Source organism: Pseudochaenichthys georgianus, chromosome 24 (assembly GCF_902827115.2).
Source record: "Pseudochaenichthys georgianus chromosome 24, fPseGeo1.2, whole genome shotgun sequence".
Taxonomy (NCBI): domain Eukaryota; kingdom Metazoa; phylum Chordata; class Actinopteri; order Perciformes; family Channichthyidae; genus Pseudochaenichthys; species Pseudochaenichthys georgianus.
This window is the reverse complement of record NC_047526.1, coordinates 34,977,389-34,988,139: the sequence shown is the minus strand read 5'-3', so window position 1 is coordinate 34,988,139 and position 10,751 is coordinate 34,977,389. Positions and strand designations below refer to the sequence as shown.

General features: G+C 39.9%; 1 protein-coding gene across 1 annotated transcript; it reads left to right on the top strand.

Moving 5' to 3' along the window:
- LOC117440297 (uncharacterized) lies at positions 1 to 8,823 on the top strand. Its single transcript, XM_034076600.1, has 9 exons — positions 1 to 74; positions 280 to 525; positions 5,009 to 5,153; positions 5,389 to 5,721; positions 5,865 to 6,149; positions 6,303 to 6,389; positions 6,794 to 6,886; positions 6,986 to 7,014; positions 8,339 to 8,823. Exons 2-9 carry the CDS (start codon positions 352 to 354, stop codon positions 8,402 to 8,404), a joined length of 1,212 nt encoding a protein of 403 aa, XP_033932491.1. The 5' UTR covers positions 1 to 74; positions 280 to 351; the 3' UTR covers positions 8,405 to 8,823.
- Positions 8,824 to 10,751: the final 1,928 nt, after the last annotated feature.

Genomic DNA, 10,751 nt, shown 5'->3' with positions numbered 1-10,751 from the left:
CAGACGGAGATTCACGATGGAGTTTAAACGGATTAAACAGTAGACATTTCTCATTCTGCTGCTTCAGTTTACAGGTAAGAGTACAGATAACATTTGTATGAGTAAAATATTATTTTAACCAAGTTGTCTGTTTGTTTTTCAACGAGGTGAATAGTTAGTTTGATGATCACTATGATACCACGAGGCACAATGTTTTTAAAACTAAAATGATCTTCACACTGATGTTATTAGTAATATTTATATTTCACATGTTATTATATTTTTCTCTTGTCTTCTTAGCCGGACAGCGTTTCCTCTCCTTCGCTGTCAGAGTTGGAGATGAAGTCACTTTGCCTTGTAACAATGTGATAAATGGTCAGGATAAATGTGAAGGCACTAACTGGGTATTCAGTGATTCAGGAAACACAGCGTCGATCGAGCTGGTTGTCCGTGGACAGATCGATGCTGGTCGTTACATCTGCAGACAGTTCAGATCAGGACGACCACGAGGGAAAGACTCTCAGGTTGATCTGTCTGTTGTTACCAGTGAGTATTTACATCATTTGTTTTCCTGCAAAATACTGAAACATTACAATAATTATGATTACAGAGTTTAAGGTTATTTTACTGTCTTTCTGTCACAATATCTCCATCTTCGGTGGCTGAGCATCAGGACATTGATGAGGTGATGTTACGTTGCTCTGTGTTGAGATATGGTCGGTATGGACACAGAGTGAAGTGGCTGCTTCAGGGTAAACCTGTGGATAAACAACACCCACATTTAGAGACATCACAGTCTTCCTGTTCTGCCTCTGTGACATTTCTGACTTCTTATTTGAGTCACACATTGAGGTTGAAGTTATGTAAATGTGCAGTTTCATTGAAAAAGTTCAGCGGTTTCCCTTCAGCCTTCAGTCCTCAGGTAGGAACATGTATTTTGTACAACCCGGTATCACGGCAAGTCGTGAACATGTGACGATTTACCATGCTGGGAGACGTGAAGATGTCAGGATTTCGTCCCTTCAAACGTGACAGTTACACGGTATTGTTAACATGGCCCAACCAGTGGAGAAATACCCGGAAATGCCAAGCAAATGCTCTACCCCGACGGTCGGTTGTTATTGTCAATATTAATATAATAATGATTTATTTTTAATAGTCACACTCGATTTTGACGATTTACTTGTTGCCCCAGCTGGTCGACACCTCGTTTAGCAGAAACAAAGGCTACATTAATGTATTAAATCGATGTTAATCCATGTGTGTGGAATTAACGGACGTGACGTTGTGCGATTGCGTTGCCAGGCAACAGTTTGAGTTCATGTTAATTTACAAACTCTTCAACTAGAACTGTCGTTATATTTCAAAACATTTTAGAAGGTCTCACGAAATACTTTAATGTAAATTAAGATTTAAATGTGAAGGAATGTGTGTATGAAAAAATACATCCATCATAAACAATACCAGAAACAGACGTAGGCAAGATCCTCAGCTCGGTGATTGGATGGTTTAGCCGCAATGCACGTTGGGATATGGTGTTTATGCGATGTGAAATCCAAAAACAAAAATTATACTTTATTCCGAGTGTTCTTGCTTTTCTCTTTGAAAGTCATCACATAACGGCATTGTAATACACGGTTCGGCTGCATTAAATATTACATATCTGCCGTAATTCTCTATTTATAGAGCCCTGATGAGAAGACTTCTAGACAAACAGGAAGGACTGCCGCCAAAACTGAAAACGTGACGTGGATCATAAATATATCAGCCATTAAACAACATCTTACATTTCTTTTCACACAATACGTCTCCTTGCCGTATCAACACTAATTCGGCTGACTTTTATATTTGATCCAATTGGTAGATAGGCTGTATTTACACCATAACGGTGCACAGCTGATAGAAAGGGACACCTAGTGGTTAAAGCACGTTATTGAATTTTATTATTTTTATTATTTGCTTCATTTGCGGAGGGAGCCTCATCTGAAGCGCAAATGCGGCGCACCTAAAGTGTTACTCGTTACTTTACTCGACATCCTCACTCTGGATTCGGAGGTCCTCCTTAGCTATTAGCTTCACGTTAGCATGTTATCTTTGCAGGTGCTTGTTGAGGTTTGACGTTGTGTTTGCAGCAGTAGATAAAAGCTTCTGGCCTGGACACAGTTTGCACCTCACCGTCACATTCCTGTCCTTTCTTCGGACGAACTCAAAATAATGGGCACCCCTCGAAAGTTTTCGCTGTTGACTCAGCCATTTTTATTCACTGCATGTGGACGCGCAAGTCGTGCACATGTTACGTAAATATAAACCTGCGGTGGAAATCCCTCTTGTCTGTCAAAGGGTGAATCTAGTCATTCTGTATGTTAGTAGGTAACTGTAGTGTGATTACCGATTTTATAAAAGTAACGAAGTAATGCGTGTTGGGTTAGTAACTGCAGTGTGATTACTGAATTAGCATTATTAGCATTAACATTAGCCCCGCGCACCAACGGAGAGAGAATAATTTATGGCAACACAAAAAAAAAAACGGAGCGGTGGAGTGATGAGGAGGTGTCGGCGTTCTGGCGATTTACTCGGAAGGTCCCAACTCCGGGGACTTCCGGCCGCGAAGTGACGTCAGCGGCTTCATTTGCGTAATCTTCCCTCAGGGAACTTATTCCGGTGTGAACGCGACCTGTACTTAGTTCCATGCTGGCACTAAGTGCTGGGCACTAAGTACGGCAAAGTACTTGGTGGGAAATCGGCTATTAGCATCCTTAACACTCAGAGCTAACCTGTACTGGAGAGCATGTGTGTGAAGAAGCAGGATATAAAAAGGAACTCACCTTGTGGTATAACCGGCAAGAGAGAAAGCCTTTGAGCTCCAGACTGTTTCAGAGAGGATCCTTGATAATCCATGTTCAGTCAGACAGCTCAAGTGTTTCTCTAAAATGTTTATTAGAATATATATATATATAGTTGAGTTTGGCGTCTAGGCTCGGGCCTCATCACTCCACAGATATACATAGCACGATGAGTGATGATTAAATAACTAACCCTCCTGAGCCTACAGGTGGAAGCTGGGGTGGTGGTGGGGCAGCAAGCAGCAGCGACGTGGAAGTAGCTGCAGCAATAACAGCAGGAAGCAATGCATAGAGAGAGATCTGGCAGGTTAAATAGAGCGGCAAATTAAGGAGACTCTGTTTGGTTGGTTGTAGAGTGGCAAGGGGCGTTATGTATGAATGCAGCATAAGTGCTCGAGTTGACTGCCTGAATTAGCTCGCAGGCTTCGCCCCATATATGGTGTTTCACAGTGGCGGCCGGTTTTTAAAAGCCGCATTTTAAAAGGTGTTTCTCTGCCGTCTGTCTGCAGACTTATCAAAGCATTAATTCATGGTTTTTACTAACCGGTATCAGTATGTTGTTAATTCGGCATCATTTTGAAACGTGTATTACAATTTAATCACGGTAAAATATGTTCATCTTGTTGTAGTTGTAGCCCCCTTGCCAGCGATTCTCTCTCTTGTTTAGCATGCTCAGCCCGACTCAGCCTGGTTGTTCCTGGCCCTAGAACCACGAAGTTATGCCAGAAAAACTGTGAATTAGGACCCGCTAGCTGGTACTAGGCCAAGTGGAAGCGCAACCAAAAACGGGCCCCGCACGGCTCGGCACTGTCTGTGTGATGGCGAATACAGTCGCTGGTTTATTTATGTCTGTAGGCCGTTGTTGTGAGTGTGGAGTGAGCATATACAACGTTAGCTTAGCCTGGTCGACCCAATCTCCCTTCAGAAAACAAGCATTTTAAAGGGTTTTTCGCCTGCCGTCTGTCTGCAGACTTGTCAAAGCATTAATTCATGGTTTTTACTAACCGGTATCAGTATGTTGTTACGTCGGCATCATTTAGAAATGTGTATTACAATTTAATCACGGTAAAATATGTTCATTTTGTTGTAGTTGTAGCTCCAGAGCGCGTTTTGTTTGAATGATGCGAGTAAACACAGCTGGCAGCCGCGGTGAAACTCGAGCGACTAGAGCGATGCGATAGGAGCGTTTAGAGCGAAGCGAATATTCGCATCGCATCCGGTCTGAATGCAGCATTAAAGCAAGCTCCGCGCTGCACTGGAAACGCGCCATTACATCACCAGAAGTCCTAATTTAAGGGGTAATTTCTCCCAAAAAAAATTGTTTTACTCACTCTATCAACAGCCCCACCAAAAATATTTTCCACCAGCCGCCACTGGCGTTTCATCACTGCAGTATTTAGTTTGGACAGTAGCTGCCGGGTCCCGCATGAGCTAAGCTTTATACCCAAAATCAGCACTTTTGAAACAGGAAGTGAAATAGAGGGATATGAGGCGTGGCTAGAATGGGTGATATGTTTGGTATTTTGAGCAAAACACTTCATAGACATGGTTTTTATATATTTGTATATATCTGAAACCTATGCTATTGCCTACAAACAGCATGATAGGTGACCTTTAAGACTCAAATTGAGCCTTAAAATTGTTTGATTGTTTCGGATTATATTGAATTATATTGAGAAACATTTTAATTATAGAAAAAGACGCTTTAAAACGATGTTAGGCTGTTTGAAAATCGACAAGAAATGAAGACCAACAAACATCCCAAATAGTCTAAATGTAACAGTTGTAAATATGCAGTGGTGTTTAGTTATAAATCATTTATTAGAATCACACAAATTCTGTGTTTTGTATTTAATAATTCTGTGTTCTTTATTTATTAAACGTTGAATACCTGACTGATATTAGTGGGCTGAACCTCCAGGATTCAGTCACTGTACACAGAAGATTATTTTTGTGGGGACTTCCCCCCTACATATCGTGTCCCTCACATTTTCCTCTTCCCTTTTTTGTGAATGTTCCACGTGAGAAAAGTTGGTGAGAGGGAAGAAAACAATTTAATAACTACTGATGTTGTTGTATATTGTCAGGTACGTTCTACATTTCCTCTTCCCTTTTTGTGAATGTGTTCCACGTGAGAGCAGTCATTGTGAGGGATGGCTAATTTAATACTGATGTGTTGTATATAGTCAGTGACTAAACGGAGATCGACTGTATGCTGGCTCGGATCTCATCCATCAACAACATCAAGATCAGAGAGACGGAGAATCACGATGGACGAGTTCAAACGGATTCAAATGTCTTTATTTCTCGTTCTGCTGCTTCAGTCTACAGGTAAGCATTCCTACAACAAGTACTGAATATGACATTTGAAAACACAACGGTCATTTATTCATCATGAATGTTACTTTATTACCTAACCTCCTTTTAACAAAGACAGAGAAGTTTTCTGTTTGTCTTCCAACGAGGGGAAGGCAACTTTTAGACACATCGGGAAACTTTTGTTGTATCTTAAATGAACATTTGTATTCCTCTGTATTCTTTATATTTCTCTCTTTCGTTTATTCAGGGGCTGCAATTGGACAGCGACCCCTCTCCCTCTCTGTCAGAGCTGGAGATGAAGCCACTTTGCCGTGTAACTATGTGATCCATGATCAGGATAAATGTAATGGTACTTCATGGTTCTTCACTGATCCAAGAATCGCAGTAGCGCTGGTTAGTGGTGGGCAGATTTTCAAAGAAGCCAAAGCTAAATCAGACAGACTGAGAGTTACAGAGAAATGTGCTCTGGTTATAAAGAAGGTCACAGAGGAGGATGCTGGAGGTTACATCTGCACAGATCAGTTCAGATCAGGAGAACAACAAGATTCAGGCTCTGGGGTTTATCTGTCTGTTGTTACCAGTGAGTATTTAAATCATAATGTTTCCAAACTCTATGGTTAGACGTATACACTGATTACAATGAAACCTTACAATAATTATGATTACAGGGATGAAGTTTTTTGTATTATTGTTGTCTTTCTCTCTCAATATCTCCATCTTCAGTGACTGAGCATCAGGACAATGATGAGGTGACGTTATGCTGCTCTGTGGCGACATATGGACGGTGTAGACACAGAGCGAAGTGGCTGCTTCAGGGTCGAGATGTGGATAAAGATCACAGATATATCACAGAAGAAGATCACAGAGAGATAAAGACATCACAGTCTTCCTGCTCTGCCTCTGTGACTTTTCTGAGTAACACAACAAGGTCTGAGTTGTTTACTTGCGAAGTAACTGATGTGTTCACAGGAGAAGTGCAGGTGTTTCCCTTCAGGCCTCAGTCCTCAGGTGAGAACATGTTGAGCCATTCAAAGTGACTTAATTAACTCATATATTTTTACTTATTTAATGATTTGAAGTTTTATTATTACATCACAATATAAATTGCCCATAAGACAGTTTTCAAGTGAAACATGTGTTGATCTGTGTTCATCTGTTCAGGTGAGGACACAGCAGCAGCAGCAACAGAGAGCGACTCCAGATCAGGTTCCCCTACGACAGCTTCTGTGATCACTGAATATTCAAGAGGTTGTTCTTAGTTTTCTTTATAGAAATTAGTTTAATTAACTTTTATAACGACACTAGTCTGAAATTAAAGTAAATGATTTATTTATTTATATATGAATATTGATTGATTACAAATCTTTCTCTTCAATCAAATACTTTTAATTGGTTTGTTTTAAGCTGCTTTTTTTTAAAAAAGGAAATACATTTCCACGAGAAATAACATCACATCTTTGCACTGATTTGCGTTCAACGTGATTACATTTAGTTAACGTTCAGCCTTCAGTCCTCTGGTGAGAACATGTTTAGCTACTAAAGATTTGTTGAGTTTTGTTAATCCGTTTCTCAAACACCTGAAAAACTGAATCATCAACAAAATGTACTTTTTTATTAAACTCTAAATGTTATGATTTGAATTCCTCTTCCAGGTTGGTGGTGGTGGATCATCATCGTTGTGATAGTGGATGTTGCAGCTCTCACAATAATCGCTGTGGCTGTCATCAGACGGAAGAGGACTCAAGGTGAGGACATTCACACATTGTACTTTACAAACAAGAAGCTTTTGATAAACCTGGATTTTAACTGTGGAAGATTACATTGATGCTCTTTTGCCTCTTCAGGACAGAAACCTCAGACGGATGAAAACATTGTAAGTTTTATGGATAAGAAGACAAACGTTTTGACAGTTGTTACGTCCCGTCCCTCTACCAAGCGGTAGTGGCTCGTGGGAAGACCCGCAACATAAAAACAACCACGCCAAACACAGAATTTAGTTATCGACGGGCATTTATTTTCAGCACAGCCGTAACTCACATGCATGCCTACCGGCAATAAGGAACCAAGTCTGGACAGAAGAGACAGAGAAAACACAGAGCACGTAACAACAACAGTAAACATTTGAATCAGATCAAACGTAAATAGAAAGAGATGAGGGGGACGGGGGGAGAGGATGAAGGGATAAGTTTTCAAATAATTGAGGGGTGGTTGAAGGGATGTAGGTATAATGAGTTTTAAAAGGATGAAGGGACAAAGGGAATTAGGGATGAAAGGTTTAAAGGGATGAGTGGATTTAGGGAAAGATGGATATAGGGAGGGAGGAAGGGTTGAGGGGATCAATGGATTACAGAGAGTAGGGTTGAATGTATGAAGGGATGAAGGGAAGGAGGGATGAAGAATCTAAGGCAGGGCTGTCAAACTCAATTTCTTCGCGGGCCACATCAGCATTATGGTTGCACTCAAAGTGCCGGTTGTAACTTTAAGACTATATATCAAAATACATATATAAATATTTAATATATATAAAATAATGTATTATATTTATATTACATCATTGCCTCTGCATTGGATTATTATCGGACAGGGTAATAACTTCATAATTAACTACGTCTGAAAGCAGAAGTCTAGGGCAAATCATTGCAAGTCTCTTCACTGAGAATGTTACAAAATGATTTAAAAAAAAATCTAATTATGAGAAAAAGGCAAATTCTAAGAAAAAATTAATATTTTGAAGAAAATAAGTCAAATTCTGAGAAAAAAACTTGTTCTGAGAAAAAAAGGCAAATTCTGAGAAAAAAGTCAAATTTGAGATGCATTGTGGGATATGTAGTTTATGGGCAACGTGCTTCTGTAAATCGGCATGTAACCGTATAATATTCTTTGCAATCACTTGAGGGGCCGCATGAGATGAAGTCGCGGGCCGGATTTGGCCCCCGGGCCTTGAGTTTGACACCCCTGATCTAAGGGATGTATAAAGGGATGAAGGGTTGAAGGGATGTTTAAAGGGATGTCAGGAAGGAGGGATGTAGTGATGGACGGATGAATGGAAGAAGGGAAGTGGGCAATGAAGGATGAAGCGTTCAAGGGTTTTTGGGAGGAAGGGATGAACTGATGGTGCGTTCAGGGTCTGCTGACTAAACTGTGAACTGTGTTTACTTCCTTTGTAACCAACCCAGTGTTGTTGTTGTTTTCCTCAGGTGCGTTATGGTGTAGATGATGGTACAGTGAACTATGACAACATCAGACCTCGTGATGGAGTTTGAGGAACACTTCTGCCTCCATCAGACTCCACTGATCAACAACGTCTACATCCATCATCATGTTTCACTTCAGGAGTGGAAGATTAAACATCATTTTCAGTTATCTATTGTATAATTTATGACATTATGCAGCTGGATTTGAACTCAGTCTAACAGGAATTAGTTTTTAACGCTTGTTTACTTTCTCATATTATCTTCCAGCTGAAGGTTTCAGAGCTGATTTTAAGATGTATTGCTTGTTGTTGAAGCTACTGCAGATTTAGTTCGGTTTAATATTTCTGTGTGCAGAATAACTTATTTTAATCCACTTTCATTTAGCGTTGCTGTTAACATGACATATGTTTTCAGCATTCATTGAGTCTAATCTAATTGAGTCCTGATTTATATACTGTATATGTGCAAATAAAGACATGTTTATCTTAGACCTACACTGTGTTTTGTGATTCCTTCATGTACTAACTACTATTACTATGAATATCATGCCTTTACTTATAAAACAACCTCCCTCCTCTTCTCCACTTCTAGTGAGCCTTCCCTCTGTTGGGTATAAAAGCAAAGCAAAGAAATGCACCAAAAGTGACACGAGAATGCTCAGAAACATAACTCAGGTTACCCTTAGATGCCCTTAGAGTAACTGGACCCTACGCTCTTCCCTAAGTGGGTCAAACATGACCCGCATTAGAATAATATGTGTTTTTATGCCACTTTTCTCATTTTGGTTAAGAAAAATCACTTGTATAATATTTAGTATTATATTTTGGTTCACACTAGAAATATTTTATATTTTTCACTATTTATAATTTAAAAAAAAAAATGTACATTTTGAAAAAAAAACGAAATTCCATAGAAAATGTATGCGGGTCATTTTTTACCCACACTGAAAAAAAAGGCTGTTGGATTAACATGAATTTAATATGGAAACCGGTTGCACACATGAAAAACATGTGTAATCAAAACTATTCCATTATGTTAAAGACACACAACTATGTTATGTCAAAGAAACATGAAATTGTTATGTTAATGTTAATTATAAAACATTGCCCGTCTCCTCCCATCACTCTCCTCCTCTGCTGCTGAAACCCTGATTCATGCATTCATCACTTCACGACTCGACTACTGCAATAGCATCCTCTACGGCAGTGGTTCCCAAACTTGTTGTGCCCAAGGCACACCAAAGGACAAGTAAAAATCTCAAGGCACACCTATTGTGCAAAATAGCCCTTATAACACGTGTTATCACTCATATCATGTAAAATATCTGTAAATATGCATAATTATTGACTAATGCCAAATAAAATGTGACAAAGACAACTATATTACTCATAAAATATTTATTAACGAAATATTTCAGAAATTAATTTGAAACGTTATCAAATTAGGCTTCATCAAAGCAGCAACACACTCATTTAAACCAGACAGGTCACAACATTAAAAATGAGACAAAGGAAATTCAGCACAGAGAACTGTCAATGCAAAGAAGCTGCATTGTCCATGGTCCTGAACTACAAATTATAAATGTAACATTTCAGCAGAGATGGGGTCGTTACTAAAAAAAAGTAATATATTACATATTACATATTACTTTAAAAAAGTAATATATTACACTACTTCGTTACTTTACTCGTTACTTTACTCGCAGGGCCGGCCCGCCCCTCCCTGCAAGCAGATCACGCAGACTGCTAAAGTTTCAAATGTTCTCTTTAGTTCAGTTTCCATTGTCGCATAAGACTGATCCAGATCCTGAATGTTTTCCTATCTGACCATGGCTGTTCTCTGTCTCCTGCTATCTGTATATTTTGTGCAGTCTATCTCTGCTCACTCTGTTGCGTCGGCGTGTTCTCCTGCGTGTTGGCCATGTGTTGCACTGGAACCAGACACCGCAAAGACTTCAGCCGAGCACGTACGAACTGCGCATGCGTGAGTGGCAATAACTCTCTTACCAGCAGGTGGCGGTAGTGTGTATTCGTCATTCAAAACAGGCAACAACCGGAAGACAGAGAAGAAGAACAGACTGTGATATAAACAAACAACAAATAGCGTGTGCGGTAGCTCCACCTTAGCATGTGTTCTTTGCAGGTGCTTGTTGAGGTTTGACGTGGTGTTTACAGCAGTGGATAACAGCTTCTGGCCTGGACACAGTTTGCACCTCACCGTCACATTCCTGTCTATTCTTCGGATGAACTCAAAGTAATGGGCATACCTCCACCCCTCGAGTTATCGCTGACTCAGCCATGTTTATGCAGCACTGCACGTGGAGATGTGGACCGCAAGTCGCGCAGATTACGTACATATAAACCTACAAAGTACTGATATAGTAAATTACATTTTTTTTATTTTTGTGTAGTTGTAT